Below are 18065 nucleotides of genomic sequence, written 5' to 3' on the forward strand. Positions count from 1 at the left end.
TCTGAATAGTCGAGAAGGAGCAAACAACCCGAAAGCGTTCAAAGCGGCGACACTGGAACTAGGAGAAAAAAATTTAGACTAGACTCTCCCCAGTTCCCCTCCGCTCGTTCGCTCCAGTTTTCGTCCTACTCGCGCGGCTATTTTGCACGCCCTCTTGACTTTCCAGAAAGGAACTGTTTGTTGTGTAAAATACAATAGTGATATTGAAGCATCGCAGTTGCAAATTTTTAGGGAACGTTGTGTACAAGAGTTTTCGGTTAAGTACCGGTACTTCCTTTGGGATGTGGTGTTTCCGCTTTGTATGTGTGGAATCTGCGAATGATACATCCGGTCGGTTATAATAATCTCAACAGAAGTGCTTTTTGACAAGTATTCTCGCTATCTACAACAGTCAGACCTTAAAAAAAAATAAGTCTCGCTAGTCGTCGTCTTAAAGTACAGCAACGACGCAGCTCAACAAGGTCGAACCGATCGCATGCTATGGCACCTCTGGCAGCCGCTGTACGGTGCATGTATGACCTTGGAGCACAGATTACAGCCATCTGGAATCAACCGTATGCTGGTTTTTGCTGAGGGAGGAAACCCGGAGAACACGGAGAAAAACCCTCGAAGCAGTGTAGAAAACCAATACAAACTCAGCCCGCTTAGGGTGTGAGGTCCGAGAATCGAAACTAGACCACATTGGTGGGAGGCGAGTGCTCTCAGCACTGTGCTTACCCTTAAAGGATTTGTAATGGTTCAAACTTGATAAAGTTCTCCCTACACCCACTGCAATTTAGGCCGTGTTTGCTCCCCCCCCCCCCCCCCCAACCATATGGCGTCAGAAACCGCGAAAAGATCTATTAGTAGTTTGAAAGATCGTCACAGTTAGCTAAGAAACTTAAGCAGCTGCAAGCAAACATCAGGAGAACCCTGCCTTCTCATTGGTTTTCGTGAAGAACAGTAAAAAGCGTCTCTGATTGGTGTATTGATATGTTAGCATGAGGGGTGAGCATGCGCGGTAACGTTCAAATAGGTAGTTTTTGGCTATAAGAGCCCTACGGCGCACGTTCTCCCACATAGGGCCCGGTCCGAGCATAGAGTTTCCCAGAACCTCGGGTCATGCGTAGGCGTGAGTTAAGTTTGTAGGTTCTCTTCGCTGCTTGGAGAGGATTCCCATGGGTGGTCACATGAAACGAACATTTGATTTGACTTGGTTTTATTCCCTTCAAAGTGCACCTAAACTCAAATATTTTTGGTTTCGAATACAAATCTCGCCATGCAAAGCAAACAAATGTTACCATTGTCACCTGAAATTTCGCTTTTTCTATGCCGTGCAAGCCACTTAAACTTGGCAGAACTAGCAGTAGTTTGGATCCACGATAGTGGTGTGAAAGTCATGGGTCTTTTCTCGATTTTGCGTCACAAATGGGAAAAACCTTATATAACAATGACCACAACCAGGTTTTCTGAGCCCCCGAGACTGAGTGCCCCCAGCAAACCATTGTTTTAACGAAAACCACTGGTTTTTACAAAGCCTATAAGAAGCCAGCTACCTCACTGATACAGGGCACAATATAACAGGCGTTCAAAAACAAAACGAACCCGGGCCCGGGTCAAACATTTAACAACAGAAGATCACTCGCTTCTACCGCCGATGAATATATCGGTCGAGCCTGGAATTAAATTGGCGCAAAGGCGAGAAAATCAACACCAAGAAACTAAAAACACTACTTTCGAGACCAACTATTTTCTTGGAAGAAAACGTATCACACAGCAGTATAGAGATTCAAATGTAAAGCCTCAAAGGGCAAAAACCATTGCTAAATGAATACTACAGGAACCGCCTAAAAGAGGCGTCCATTCAAATATGTACTCAAGGGAGCAAAATTATGACAAAGGCAACAGAAACCAGACCACGCACAAGGGAGTCGTGTAGGCCTGTCAACTCTTTTTAACACCGAGGTAAGAATGTTAAAACTAGTTTGTTTTTGATGAGGAGATTAATATTGTAGACAAAAAATGTTTGAGTTAAGGTGCACTATATGTTGATTTGTAATGTCCCCAACAAGTTATGCACTTTTGTTGGAATACACAACCTTGAGATTCGACTAAATATCATTAAATACTATTAGTATCACCCAACGAGTGGACTAATGCAAATCCTGAATTTTGATTGGTTAAGCTACTAGATGACTATTAGTAATAGTCCTCTAGTAGCGAACAGCGTTACCCTTTCTTTCGTTTTATTCCCAAATAATTATTTCTTCAACTTGCTTTTGCTAATTTCTGTCCGACTAGTTGGGTGATAATAAAACAATTAGACCCTTCGCCCTCAGGGGCCACGGGTCAATAGCTACGAGTCTAATTGTTAATTAGTGTTAATATTATTAAATTTATCAATTATTATGAAATAGTAATTTTATGATATTTTTATTAATTTTTATTGCATTTAAATATTATTAAACATTATAAATGTTAGTATATTTAACAATTATTCACCGAAGGCGAGGTGAATCGTCTCGGTTTTTATTCACCGAGCGCGAGGTGAATAATTGTTTTAGTGTAATTACATGATGATTATTTGAAAAATGTGCATTTTCTTTAAGCAATCAATTTTAGCTCGACGGCCATTTTGAAAAAAAAAAACAGCTTTGATGATTATCGCGTAATAAACTCAAGTGCAACCAATCATGACAGAGGATTTTCAAATGAATCACCTATGTAATTAGACTAATGTTACATAATCTTAAAGACTTGAAAAAATAGTTGTTTTCCGGCAGTCGTGAATTACTTTTCTTCAGTATAACTTGTTCTGATGTTTCACATTTTGTTGTTTGCTTCACAGCTCTAAGGATTCGCCAAGGTCTTCAAACGCTAACACGTATAATAACGAGGTAAAAATTATTCCTCAGTATACTATAAATTGGTATTTGTATTTACATTAAAGAAATTTAGCATTCTTTAAGTGAAACCGCAAGCTACAGGCTGGTGCTCTTCAAAAAATCATGGAAATTCTCTAAGTTGTCTTTTTCTTTTGACAACGTTTTTGGTTATATGTAACTCAAAGTCGAAAAATCAAAATCAAACTAGTTTGCAATTATTGATGTTATTGCAGTGATGCGCCCATAAGAAGCCGGATGATAAACTAAATTATGAAATCTCTCAGATAGTACGAGCACTGTGATTGGCAAAATTAGCGGGCCGTATTCTACGGTACGGCCCACTTAATTTGAGTTTTCGATAAAACCTTCTCTAGCAGCAAGTTTGTCGTGTCTTTTCTGTTGCATAAATATGTAAAACGTTTTGAATCTTGCAGGCAAACTATTTTGAAAAGACAAGAAGTTTTCAGTTCTTTATGACGTTTAAACCCTCCGCTTGACTTCAACTAGTTTCCTTTCCCGCGCGGCTCATGTAACCACAGAGATATAATAAATATCTTGCCAATCTCGTTTTCTCGTTTTCTCTGGCCGTAATTTACAGTACGGCCATCGAACTCGTTTAGTAAGAGGTATATTTTGGCTGTCGATATGCCCAGGATTGACCCTAATTACATGCACGCGGATTTCAATAAGCGTCACGAAGTGTCCTCTTGTTCTTCTCCCAAACTTCAACATTACTCGTGTCTCGGAATACAGACAATTGACGTCACAAAGTGTCTCCCAAATGCTGTCCCTCAAGTCAGGATAAACAGCTGCATAAACCCTAAGCTAAAAAACAGCGTTAACTTTTACCCTTACCTTATTGCTGGAAATAGATAGCAAATGCTTACACTTCGTGCTTACGTCGTACTTACTTCGTACTTACTTCGGGCTTCGTGCTTACTTCGTGTCAGATGTCAAAATTGGGCGTGCATCTAATTTCTTGCATTTTTGGACAAGTGCACCCGTTGCCTAGCAACTAGTTTATCATTAACTTATTTCAGGAAAAACGCAAATTTTGGCTTGGCGTTTGCTGTATTCACATGATTTCTTCTCTAAATTGACTATTAAAAGTTCACTTCTAGTTTCCTTTGAATTTACTGTTATCGTTAATTTAGGACACTTTGCCCCAGGACTTGTGGTAACAGAGAAAATAAGGGAAATAAAAGTCGTGCCCGTGGACTGGATTTGAACTCGGAGTTTCTGCTCTTTAGAAGCCGCTTCTTTTCACTTTACCACTGAGGATCAAGATACTAAGTTCTTTAAAAACTAAGATTTCTCAAAAAAGTCAAAAGATTTCTCGAAAAAATTCAAAAGTCTCTCATAGAATATCTGTTGCCTTTGAATAATGCTAGATTGATAAGTCCTTTCAAAAGCATTGTCGCGCTGTTTTCGATCTTTGCAGGTACATAAACCACGACGAAAAGAGAATGCGCAACACATATACACCAATATGTCGGCCTTAAACGAAGAAAATCCTGAATGGGAATACCCTCGAGAAAAAGTTCGCATCGAGAAGTACATTGGCAAAGGGGCATTTGGCGTTGTCGCTAAGGCGTTTGTAGATGACCTTGGAATTGTGGCTGTTAAAATTCCAAAAGGTAAAACAAAGTGAGGAAATATAAGGAGTTGAAGATAACCCTCTTGCGGGGTCTCATTTTAATAAAGCCTATGTTACACTAAGCAATTTTTCAGGCAACTTGTCTCGCAAATTTGCCGAGTGTAACAGAGGCTTTAATGTCCAATACATATGCATAAAGAAATTCATGGCACTTTCCCTACACATCACAAAATGTCACCAAGTGTCTTCTTATTGAGCCTAAGAAATTCATGCACTACTTTTTTGTTTTAGCCTAGCTCTGGTTAATTTAAGGCATTTCTTGTTTGGGTCTGTTTGTGACGTCTATGCCAAGGAATGTGAATCTGATTGTCGCTGTATCAGAGGGTACCACATATGTGCATATTAATCATAACCATTACAATTTTCTCAAATTTGATTGGTCCATTAACTGCTTTATTTTTGACTAATTATTGTGTAGGGTTGTAATCGGACGGTGAAATCGGACAGTTGGCTGCAAGCGGACAGTTACATCAGTCAATCACATTAAGTGCTCTCAGCTTAATCCACCAATCACAGTATTTATCACAATAACCATAGCAACAACCACCTACCCTACCAAACTGGGGATTTTCCAAAATGGACGAATTTGTAACATTAGACGGTGAAAAATGAATGCATTTGTTTTCTCAGAAATTGTAATGGTTATGGTTAATTGGTAACATGACTTCGTGTCGTCCAATTCGGTCATGCAGTAATCATACTCGTGATTAAAGAAATCGGACTCCCGCTACCAGGTCGTCCGATTTTGTTAATCGCTCGTATGATTCCTGACCGAATCGAACTCCACTTAGTCCTGTTACCATCATTAGTTGACGGTTACGTGAGCAAATACTAAAATCTGTGCACAGCTTAAAACTGTCGGATGAAGTTATCTGTGGCCTGGGGTTTCAGTTCTACAAGTTCGCCCGGTATATGGTGTGAACTAAGCCTGACTCTATCGTTATTGTGTTAGTCAAAGCAACAGAGACCAACAAAGAAGATCTTTTGGCGGAGTATGAACTTATGAAGCAGCTTCAACATCCTAATATTATACGATTGATGGGAGGCGTGACGCTGTCAGTTAAGCTTGGGTGTTGAAAGTAGTTAGATTATAGGCGTCGTAACTCACCTAGTTTGACAAAGTATGTTTTGGACAATAGCAGGTCAAGGGCCGGTTTCTCGAAGTCTGGCTAACGGCGCTAACCGTTGGTAAAGAGGTGTCAAAACCTATAGGTTTCCATGGTATTCATGCAACGGAGGTTAGCGCTAACCATGCTTCGAGCAGCCCGGGCTAGGAAGTCAAACCAAGGTAAAATGAATTACCACCAGTTTTTAATTAGATGAAGAGGACGATGATGTCAATGACTATTGTGGTGATGATGATGATAATGATAAGTGATGACGAAAATTGTTTGGGTGATGTGATGACGACGACAACGACGACTATGACGATGATGACGACGACGACGACGAAGACGTCAACGACGATTACGACGACTAAGGCGACAGTGACGATGACGATCATGACGGCGACGAAGGGGACAACGAATTTGACAGCAGCGAAGACGATGACGATGATGACGACAACGAATTTGACAGTAACGATGACGACGACGAAGACGAAGACGAAGACGACGATGACGATAATAACGACGACGAAGACGAAAACGACGATGATGATGACAAAGAAGGTTATAATGACGAATAACGATGATGACGAAAATTATCGCTAGAAAAGGAGTACCATAATAATAATAATAATAATAATACATTTCTATAGCGCCGTATTCTAGAGCTCTAAGGCGCTTTACAATAAAATGTTAAAAAGCAGTAACTTAGTAAATTATAAATTCAAATACAAAAGCAAATAGACCACTTTCGATATATTAAAATTCAGTCCTAAACAAAAGGCATCATTTCGAGGCTCTGGGGAATAAATATAAGGATTTGTATGAGTTTATTCCCCAGAGCCTCGAGATGATGTCTTTTGTTTAGGACTGAATTTTAATATATCGAAAGTGGGCTATTAATTAAACTACAAATTAAAATAGCGCTTAAAAAGATAAGTTTTAAGATTGCTTTTAAAAGAAGTAAGATTTGGACTACATTTTACATTTTCTGGAAGATTATTCCAAAGTTTAGGAGCGCAAACCGAAAAAGCACGATCACCATAAAATTTTAACCTCGATCAGGTGTCACCATTTAAAACTTTGCTTGTTGCTCCGAGTAACGGGTGACGACGACGACGACAAATATGACGAAGATGACGGTAACGACCAAAACGATTCCAAATAATATTTTCGAGCCTCTTTTGTTTGTACCGCCAACCAAAGGAATGTGCCTATATGTTAGCAAACTGGAAATTCAATCATCTTCATCTTCACCCACTTTATGGTCATCATCATCTCTCTGTCTCCCACGGAGAACATAGAGTTGATAATTTAATTCCTTTTGTCCTAATCTTGTCTTCTTCCTACCACGATCCCCCTTTCTTCCGTTGTTCCTCCTTGGGGTATCGTCTTTCTACCTTATCTTATCCTTATTTATTGTCGTACGGATAAATGCCTGATCACTATGAAATTGCTCAAGTCACGTGTCATGTGACAGGAGATTCTACCTCCCTTGTGTAAGGCCCGTTTGTGAGATCTGATATAAACTTCCTTCCATACCCATCTCGTGAACCAGTTTGGATCGCTGTCCTAAATTAGTATCTCATCGATGTGAACGACAAACGAGCGGCCTTCTATATTGTTGGAAATAGGTGGCAAAATGCTTAGACTGAGCAGGACACTTTGTTTTGGAAATCAAAATAGTGCGTTCATCTAGTTACGTGCATTTCGGGATATTTAACAGTTAGACCCTTCGCCCGCAAGGGCTACGAGTCAATAGCCCATGAGGCGTAGCCGAATGGGCTATTGACCCGTGGCCATGGAGGGCGAAGGGTCTAATTGTTTTAGTATCACCCAACTGATAAAGTTAGGAAATGTAATTTGAAGAAGTATTTATTTGGGAATAAAACGAAAGAAAGAGTCACGCTTTTCGCTACCCGAGGACTATTGCTAATAGTCCTCTAGTAGCGTAGCCAATTAAAATGCATTATTTGCATCAGTCCATTAGTTGGGTGATACTGAAAGTATATGGTTATGTTTGATAACTAGAGTGAAAGTGACCCCAAAAACAAGTTCCTCTTGGCCAAATAGCCCTGCTATGCTAATTTGGTCCCTGCGCCCTTTGTTTAAGCACCTATGCCGAGTACAACATCAGTCTCGTCCCCGAAGTCCGCTTTTCTTTTGTTTAGCACGAATAACACGGACTTTGGCCACTTCCAAGGAAGGAAGTACGCAAATCACAGTTTTCCGCCTCGTCTACGCATGTTCAGAAATTTGAAACAACAGTGGCTGTCAACGGTTACAAAAATGGACCTTCACTACGACTGTGCATTTGAAAGTGGCCAGAGTCCGTGTTCTTGGTGCTGACAGAAAGAAAAGCAGATTCTGGGAAAGATATTGAGAACTACCTGTAACCCACCACAGACACATTGTCTTGAACAACAACTGTTTCAAACGTTCTAGATATCATTACTGAGGCTTTTTACTTATCTTAATTATTTTAAAACTCTGCAGATCCAATCATGGTAATGTTCGAGTATATTCCATACGGTGATTTGCTCGGATTTCTGAAAAGGAGTCGAGGTCTTGATGACCAATATTTCAACGACCCTGACATAAAACCGACCAGTTCTCTTACATCAGAGCAGCTTTTGAAGTTTGCTGGGGAAATTGCTGATGGTATGGCATATTTGGAAGCGAGGAAGGTATCTAGGAATTCTGTTGAATATTCTGTTTCGAAACGCAGGATTGCTCAATACACTGGCATAATTAGAGTCGTAGTACTTAATTGATAAATAGGAACTTTTAGATCAGAGGATGAGGTAGACTTCCAGAACAAGTTTTCCGTACTGAGCATGCGCATAAGGTTTGGAGGCAATCTCGTCCCCAGAGGTGCAATCCTTTTGGTCAGCACCAAGGATACGAACCTCTGGTCGAATCCAAATTGTGGCCATCTTTGATTGGCTCGTAAAAACAACGTAGAAAGAGGACCGGACAGGGTTTTGGAGGGCACGAACTACGAATATCAAACAACTTCAGAATATCCGGCTACATCTTATTTTGCTTTTTTTCCAGGCGGCAACGTCGACTTTGGCCGTGGAAGATTTTCACCGCTCAGGATACAACTTAACGCATGCATAATTCAAATCCTAAAATGATGTCTTTCGATGAGAAACAAAACATCTTAAAGGTTGATACACTGCTTCTTTCAGAGCAAACTCAGCCTTCCCTAACTTTTCTAGAGCGAAGTCCAACGCACAATGAAAGTTTTGCATTTTGTCGACCATTTAAGTCGACCAATTGTCTTCAAACTTCACCCGGGCACAGACAAAGCAGAACCAGGATTTGGTGGCGCTGGTTTTGCATTCTTCCAGAGCCGCCCGCACCCTTGCAGCGGGTCAAGGGTCACGGATGCTCTGCGAACGGGATTGGGTTCGAGCCGGCATGGTTCGCAGTGCGCGTGCTCAGAACGGAAAACGTTTACTAAACTTCCCGAATATTAAAGAAACTTTTCAGACAACAAATCTCTCTACAATTTCTCGTGAAATTACCACTTCGTTTCACAGTTTCTAGGGTGGATATTCGAGGTCGCTGTGAATGTAAAACTGTTTAATATGTTTTAACGAACCAGACAACGTAGATCTTCGAAAACGCAGTAGTGTGTAGGAGACTTCAATGTATTTTATATTATTTATTATCTAATTCGCTCTTGACGATTCGCTTTGATGGTTTCGTCATATCAGCCATTTTGGTGTACAAAACAAAACATTCAAAGGACTCATCGTGCAGAACTTGGTAATTTATTTGTACCTTGACATTGCCATCTCAGCACGTGAATGCAAACAAGCAATTAAAGCGAAAGTACACTATGATTATTTACATTTTGCCATATTCTGTTAAAGACATTTCAAGACATGAATACACAATGGAAAAGTTGAATGGCGATGGAATTGAAAGAACAATTCTCCTTTTTCCACACGTTTTACCGTAGAGAACAATACGGATCAAATAATTCTAGACATAAAAACGACTGAGTACAGATTGGGGAATATCCCATCATTTCATGCGCTACAGTTCCTTGACAATACGATCAGTGTGTGCGTCTACATTAAACAAATATATATTCGGACCCCCACAACGGTCGGTGCTGGCAAAAGTACGCTTGAATCGTATTTTAATCATGCTGACTTCGCTCATGCGCACATGTCAAGACATGCAAGTAACTGGATGCAAGGAGATTTCAATAAGCGCTGCAGAGTGTTCCCCTTGCTCTTCATCAATCGTTGATGAGAATTCAGACAATGGACATCACAAATTAAAGTGTCCACTGAACTCTGCTTGTTAAGAGGGGTGGCACTTAACTACCAAAACCGTTGCTATGGACTCCTCCAAATAGTCATTTTTCGAGTCCCTTTAACTGTACAGTTATCCTTTTTTGCCAAGTGTTTTCTATTTAACATTTCTTTGTCTGGTTCGACTCACAACCACATTTGGTAAATCGCGCGACCAAAACAGAAATGCCTACAAACTCAGCGAGTTAACCATGTTTTTCACAATTTTATTTAGTGCAACAGTATGAGAACATTCTAACACAAAATCTGTGCCATGGATTTTAAAAAGGTTATTTTTTCAAAAAAAATTTGACGTCATAAGGCCCTCCTTTGATACATTTTTCAAAATATCACTTCCATTTTTTTCTGCAAATAGAAATTCCATGCTACAGTTTACGAAAAATGATGGGATGGTTTCCATCCGATGAAAAAACCGCCTTGTCGTTTCGTTTCCTGTGAGTTTTTGAATGTTTTTCTCTGAAACGTACGACAGAGGACTGCGACTAGTTGCGTATGCGCGTTCTGATTGAAGTGATGTCAGACTTCCATTGGAAAAGTGACTTCAAAGAACCATTCAGTGCAAACCTTTTGGTAGGACTCTTGACTAAAAATCTTTCTTAGCAACCATTGTCTTTCTGTAGTTAAGAGCCACCCACCTTAACCCAATTTAAAAATAAGACTAATACTAACATTATTGTTGGAGATATGTAGCAAATGCTAAGACTTCAAGGGGCACTTTGTGTTGGATATCAAAATTGGATATTTGACGCATCATTACTTCAAATTTTTGTCTCTGTAGATAATTCACCGAGACTTGGCAGCCAGGAATGTGCTTGTAGGAGAAGAAGAAACATGTAAAATCACCGATTTTGGAATGGCAAGAGACGTGCAGCAAAATGATATCTATTTTAAACGATCGAGGGTATGTGTAAGGTTTCTGGTCACCACAGGTTGTTCGCAAGGGAAGTGTACACTTTAAGCTCTGTAGTTACGAAAACGTCAATTTTTTTTAATCATGCGTTCATCTAAAATTTGTCTAAGTACAAATAGATCTTTTGGCCACTTTCGCAGTCTTATTTTCTGTCGTAGGAAAGAAAATTGTATGACGTCATAATGATGTCTTTGTGGCTGACAATTATTCCATTAAGGTGGGCTCGATTGACCCTATTCCAGAATAAGAATACGTGGTGTGATGATTTAATCGGTATGTTTGGTGTTGTGAAGCAACAAAGATAATAAAGCTTGTATTTGAAAGAGAATTTTAGCAGGCCGTTGACAATTTTAATGTAAATCTCCGTAAAAACGAAGAATTTCTAACTTCTATTCCATGTATTCCTATTCCCGAGTACGGTCGATCGAACGAGGTTGAAAGACACTTTTCCCAATTAATTTTGAAACTTCAGCAGTAAAAGTCAACTTTAACTTTAATTAGAGCTGAAATAAATTTAATCGTCAGATCTAATGCTTGCGTTAATGTGATGCGAGAGAGAGAATATCTTCCAGCTGACTTCTGAAAGAGCTTTGGCACTGATTTATCGCATCAATTTGTAACAAGTGAAATTTCATTTGCAGGGTCGGTTACCAGTAAAGTGGACTGCAATAGAGTCGTTACTTTATGGGATATGCACAACACAAAGTGATGTGTGAGTATGCCAAACATCAACCTCCTTCTCATGGCGAATGGAGGAAAACTTAGTGGTGAACCTCGACCCCAGAACGAGTGTGCGACAACTGTTCACCTTCGTTACCAGCACGAGGTTACGAGGTTGTCGAATGAGCTGTGTCCTATCCATCTTAATCCATTGTTACGTGATTTAATTTCGTGAGCGAAAAACAATTTTCTCCATCATGGTGATAGAGATCTTGTGGTCGCTCACCTCGCCATTAGCTATTCCATTGCTGTGACAATTTTTTTTATTTTTTATTTTATTTTTAACCTAAATGGAGAATTGATCCTTGCTCTTATCCAATGGACAATTTAAGCAATTCTCTTAGAGACACCTGACCTCTGCGATGCCAGTGGCACTGAATTACCAACTGAGCTACGAAGCCACTCAGTTTGGAGCAGTACAATTTGTTGGGCTTACTGTGTTTCCGTGCAAGGACTCGATGAAATCAGAGTAATCATAATTAGACTAATTCTTGTATTCTATTCTGACTCTATTTTCAGTTGGAGCTATGGTATTGTCCTTTACGAAATTTTCACTATTGGTAAGTTGATGTTATGGTAACTTCTTTGTTCTGTCTTTATGTTACCATTATGTTCTTGGATTTTGCATTTGTTTCAATTTAAAAACATATGTAAGTAGTTACACTTCCTTTAGGCTATTTGTCTTGGTTTAGTTATATCCGAAGGAATTGCATGCGCGGATCCAGGGGAGGTGAAATGGGTGAATTTTCACCCCCCCCCCCTTTTTTTTTTTTTTTCTGAGCCCCCCTTCTGGTACAGACCTCAAACACCTCAACCAGGCTTTGGTTCTAATACATTATTACAAAAATTCAACCACCATTTCAAAATCCTGGATCCGAGCCTTAATTGATAAAGCTCGAGCTGTCGAACTTTTATGAAATGGCTCACGTTTCGGGCGTTAGCCCTGCATCTCAGCGAAGTTGTCTTTGCGAAGTTTCTTACTCTTTATGATCTATATTATTGGGCGTTTAGCGACACACAGTTCATTACAGCGATAGAGAAGATGCGGTACCCTGTTTTGTCTTGCATGTCATTAGCGACCTTCAGATTAGAGTACAAGGTCTCAGTTCTGAGCACACGCAATTCAAAAAATTTCGGTCTTCAAACGTACTCCGCGTACTCAGTACAAATAACTCGTAGTCGTTCTCCTACTCCAATCCGAGGGTCGCTATTCTCCTCTGAGAAGGAACAACTTTAAACTCTATTTTCGTTGTCAAAAGTGCAAATGGCGCAGTTTTAGAATTCTGGCAAATCCATTTGCAAAGTGCTTATGTTGTATCTATCCTTATTATGTACTCAACATAGGATCCCGTTTCTGATTGGTCAATGACGAATGGCATGAATAGGTTGCAATAGAGGTTATATAGCGCAATACGGAAGTGGCTATGGAAACACAGAGATGAAGTAATTTTGTTGAATATTAAATGAATAAAAAATAGCATTTATGGTCACTCATGATGCTCTCAAATTTCACTCGATTGAGATCATTCAAAACTTCACTCATTCCCATAAATCCCAAAATGCACTCGTGTTCATACGATTTCCTCGAAACATAAAATATGAGCGAGTATTTACCTTACTCGTGCCACTTCAAATCCCTCAAATATGAAATGCGTAGTATTTATGAGGTGACAGTCACCTCTCAGCAGAGGTGCCGTGTCACCTCTGTTATGGCACAACAGCTTGGAGAAACATTGCAGATATGTGCAGACCAGTCTGGAATTGAATATTAGGAGGGCACATGGCAAGCAAGCAGGCAGAATTTAGGAGGAAAGCGCAACCAGTATTTTAACAATTCCTAGAGTCTGTTAACCACAAAATGTGAAAAAAAAAGTGCCAATGGATGTTTTCACATTACTTTTAAGGTGGTAAACCTTATCCAGATATTCAAGGTCATCGGATTCCTTATATGTTAAAGGATAACTACCGAATGCCTCAACCAGTACACTTGGATGATGAAATGTAAGTGACTGTTTGATATCGATTGTTTGCTTATGTGTTTGTCCAAAAAAATATTTGTGTTGCTCTTTTTGATGATGCATAGTTATCTTTGCCATCCTTTGGCCAGTAAGGCGCGCAGTTACGCTTTGCAATTTTTCGTACAAATTTTCACGCAACGGAATCCACGCTTGTTTAGTCCTGCCTACACGTTGTAACATTGTTAGAAGAACACGTCTCATCAATGTTATAATAACGCTTCTAACAAAGTTGGATACGCATATAACATTGTTGGAAACACGTCTCTTTAGTCACGCAACCTAATGATGGCGTATGTTTTGTCTGTGTTTTGGAGACTGGGCCCTTGATTCTGATTGGTCGTTTCAATACAACATTGTTGAAAAGGCCGCTACACGTTTCAATATTTGTTGTATGTTGAAAGAAATGTTTGATTGATTTTCTGGTTTGATCTTTCTTCAGCTATGCCCTGATGTGCGAGTGTTGGCAAAACGATCCAAATGATCGACCAACATTCGAAGCCATCAGCTCTACAATCAGGAGATTGCAGCGATGTCATAAGGTCAGAATCGTTTAATTTCATTTTTAAGAAAGCAACCTCCGTAAGGAAATCACATCTATAATTTTCTGAAGGCTTTCGGGATTATTATTATTATTTTTTTTTTTGTTTTTGTTTTTTTGTTGCTTTACGGTTCTATCAAGACCTTCCCCGGGGTAGTTTGCCTTCCTCTAAAGATTTTAAAAAGTTGTTGTCAGGAATTGAATTATTAGTAACACTAACATAATTTATGTGTCGGGAAGAGGTCACGTGAAGAGAGGAACATTGCCCACTATCAGATATTGATTTTCGTGGTTACAGAGGACTGGAGCAGCCTGAGTGTCGCGTAATACCACGAGAAACTGTGAACAGATAGATTATTTTGTCACCACTGAAAATAAACACATAAAAACTATTTACAAGTATTTTTACCGCTCTAAAAGTTGGCTTTTTTTCATTTATTTGGACTAGATGGTTTCAAACGATTGTCATTGTAAATTTAAATTGGATATATCGTCCTGCTTAAATCCATTTGATAAATTATAAATATTAATACACGTTAGTTTCTATCGAAGTTACTAGAACAAGTCTTGGTGTAAGGCCACTTGTGACAGAACGATTTAAAACTTAATTTATCAGTTATGATGCCAGTAAATAATAATAATAATAATAATAATAATAATAATAATAATAATAGTGGTTTTTTTTCACACGATAATGTATAATGCTGAATAAACGATGAAATGATATATGAAATGAATCATATATGAATTGCGGATACTGCTGAAATCAAGGGAAGCTATTATCCTCGCAATATTTCAAATTGCGTAGAGAAGCCTGAAAAATTCAAACCCTGTTGAAGTCCTGAATTTTTCAGGCTTCTCTACGCAATTGCAAAAATTTCGTTCATAACTGCGAGGATCATAGCTTCACTTGAAAGCTGGATAGCTTGTGGAGTCGTGTACAAATTGAATCAAATCAAACTAATACCTAACAAATCATATTGGTTTTTGAGAAGAGTGGAAAACCGGAGTACCCGGAGAGAAACCTCTCGGAGCAGAGTAGAGAACAAACAAACTCAACCCACATATGTCTCCGGATCTGGGAATCGAACCCAGTTGTTAGATTTTGCTGTGAAACTTTATCTAAAGATAGTTATTCTTATCTTTGCTTTCAGGAAATCTTCTACATGAACGTATACGACGACAATCTGTATGGCAATGTAGAGGATCTTGATTGAATTAGTACAACTTTGCGTTGAGGACTTCACCGTGCAGATTGTTCGTAAGCTTAAATCGAAATCTGGAATAAATGCTCACGCAAAGGAACTACAGATAGCGAGCCACATAGTAAAGAACTTTAGTATAATCACATATGTGATTATTGACAACTCTGTGCTGATTGGTTACCCTTGAGGTGATTATTACGCGATAATCACCTGAGCGGTTTTTCAAAATGGCCGCAAGCCGTTTTGTCGAGGTGACAGACGAAGACAGTATTTGTTTTAAAGAAAATGCACACTTTTCAAATAACCATCAATATAATTATACTGAAACAATTATTCACCTCGCCTTTGGTGAATAATTGTTAAATACAGCGTAAGCGCAGGACGTCAAAGCGACCATTTTGGTAGACCAAGACAAAAAAATGGCGGTCATTTGCCAAACCAGTTTTCCGTAAATTAAACTCTGTTCCTTCCCAATTATTTTTTGTTTTTGTTTTTTTCTTTTTTTTGTTTTGTCTTTTGTTCCAGTTTAAAGCACATGACCAGTTTTCAGGTGTGTGAAAAGGTTTCATGGACCATTTTAATGAATCTATTATTTTAGATTCTCAGTAACGTGATCTGATCAACCGACACATTTCCCACCGAAAATTTGCATGTTAAGGAGGCTCGAAAGAGTTTTAACACTTTGAAGACTCCTGTTTACATCGAATAATGCTACAACACTGTATCACGTAACAGCAATATTATGGTACCATATGAAACACCGATTATTTCCAAACAAGATGTGATCATTATTGATGTAATAAGTTACCTTGGAAATTTTTTATTGCTGAAAAGTGATTAGAGGGCCACGATGAAACTTTCGGCAAAGTTTAATAAATTTTGTCCAGAGGATTAGAGCTACCTTAAGAGATCACAAAATTAAGGTGGCTCTGAATCCACGCGACATAATTTTTTTAAAAATTTGCAGAAAGTTTCCTCATGTCCTTCTGATTACTTTTCAGAAATAAAAAAAAATGGGGGTCACCGCGTTCGTTTTTGAGATATAAGCAACTTAAGACAAAATATAGGGTGTCGTTTTTACAGCCCTTGCCCGTTGCCACGGTGACATTTTACGTCACAATAATGACTGCATCTTGTTCAGCGATAATTCGTGTTTCATTTGGTACCACAATATTGCCAATTCATAATTCAACGTGTGTCGATCCTTCTAATAAGAGCGTAACTTGGAAGCGTTGAAACTGGTTCGAGTTAACAGGGTTCATTTTCCGGAGGATTGGTTCTGGACACTAACATGGCGGACGTTAGGTCATGTGAAAACTAAGAATATGCTGTTTTTCGCTAATGACGCCAAACTCTTGCTTTTAAATTTTACTCAGATTGTCCAAAGGCATAAAACAAGAAATAATTAAAACAGAGAGAAAACATAGTTACGCTGATGTCTCACGTCAGGAGGGGAAATTGGAATATATTACTCATCTAATTAAGGGGTCTTAAAAATAGTGTATTCGCTCGTGTGACCAGCAACTATATTTGCATGCTACAACAAAAGGAAGCATTTTCATAAAAAAGGAGTTCAATTCCCAAAAGAATATTTTCACTCCTCCAACATGGCTGCTCAGTTTCTTTGTTTCAATCTTCCAATATGGCCGCCTTGACGTCATATGAAAACGCTCTTTAACGCTCGGTTGCTGACCAGCGGTTTTCGTTAAAACAATCGTTTGATGTCAGTTTGCTGGGGGTACTCAGTCTCGTGGGCTCACTCAGTCTCGTGGGCTCAGAAAACCTGCTTGCGGTCGTTGTTATACCGATGTCGAAAACGCACAATGAGAAACGTTTCCTGTATACTCACAATTTAATTCTTCTGCATTACAATCTACAACACTCGACTCAACTCAACAATTCACTCAGGAAAAAAACAACTGATCGGGGCAAGGTACATCATCAGACAATCACGCAATTCTTAGTTGGTGTTAAATTATCGTCAATCATCGCTTAAATGAATTCTTGCAGTTTCCGACAACCGAAAAGGAGTTTCCAAAAATAAGATTTATAGTCAAAAGGCGGCAACTAATGCCGCCGCTAATATTCATGGCTCATCCTCGGTGCAAAAACCTGTGAAACTCACGGATGACGTAACAGAAAGGAAAACAAAGTGTACCACGAGCTAACAAGACAAAGAACACGTTTCACAGGTTTTTACACCGAAGTAAACTCAAATTCGTGAGCCTTTCTTTCTTTATCGTATCACAATTTGTTTGTACTGAAAGAGGTGTATGGTAAAGTGCTACTATGATCAAGAAATCACTGTCCTACTTTCTTCAAATTTTGAGAGTGTATTTACAAAAATTTTGAGCTTTCTTTACTTTGAGTGTAAGATTTGGGCCATTACTGACGTCGAAAACTGACCGACGGGACCGCAGAGGGTTGGATCTAGGAAAACGTGACGTCATTTACACACTTACTTGTTTTATTTATTTATTACAATTTAATGGCATATTTACAAAAAAAATTAACAGTAATGAAACAAAAAATAGCAATAAGGATAATTTGTAAAAAGAGTTGGGTGACCCACTATAAAAACAAATCACCTCATAAAGCTTATATTAAATGACGAAGCTTAATAAATGCAGCTTATTTTATATGCAAAACACGAGTTTGAAAGTATGGAGTGTTTCCACTCACGTTATCAGTAACCTTGTTTTTCCACCGAAAC

General features: G+C 39.0%; 1 protein-coding gene across 1 annotated transcript in view; it reads left to right on the forward strand.

Moving 5' to 3' along the window:
* Positions 1 to 17105, forward strand: part of LOC138030096 (fibroblast growth factor receptor 2-like) — a 49511-nt gene extending 32406 nt beyond the window's left edge. Inside the window, exons 9-18 of the mRNA XM_068877960.1 lie at positions 2828 to 2876; positions 4306 to 4501; positions 5474 to 5578; positions 8121 to 8314; positions 10740 to 10862; positions 11513 to 11583; positions 12111 to 12151; positions 13496 to 13592; positions 14049 to 14148; positions 15302 to 17105. Of these exons, the coding sequence (XP_068734061.1) occupies positions 2828 to 2876; positions 4306 to 4501; positions 5474 to 5578; positions 8121 to 8314; positions 10740 to 10862; positions 11513 to 11583; positions 12111 to 12151; positions 13496 to 13592; positions 14049 to 14148; positions 15302 to 15364 (1039 nt within the window). The 3' untranslated portion in view covers positions 15365 to 17105. The remainder of the gene's footprint in view (positions 1 to 2827; positions 2877 to 4305; positions 4502 to 5473; positions 5579 to 8120; positions 8315 to 10739; positions 10863 to 11512; positions 11584 to 12110; positions 12152 to 13495; positions 13593 to 14048; positions 14149 to 15301) is intronic.
* The last annotated feature ends 960 nt before the right edge of the window (positions 17106 to 18065 follow it).

This window comes from Montipora capricornis, chromosome 13 (genome assembly GCF_036669925.1).
Source record: "Montipora capricornis isolate CH-2021 chromosome 13, ASM3666992v2, whole genome shotgun sequence".
NCBI classification, from domain to species: Eukaryota; Metazoa; Cnidaria; class Anthozoa; order Scleractinia; family Acroporidae; genus Montipora; species Montipora capricornis.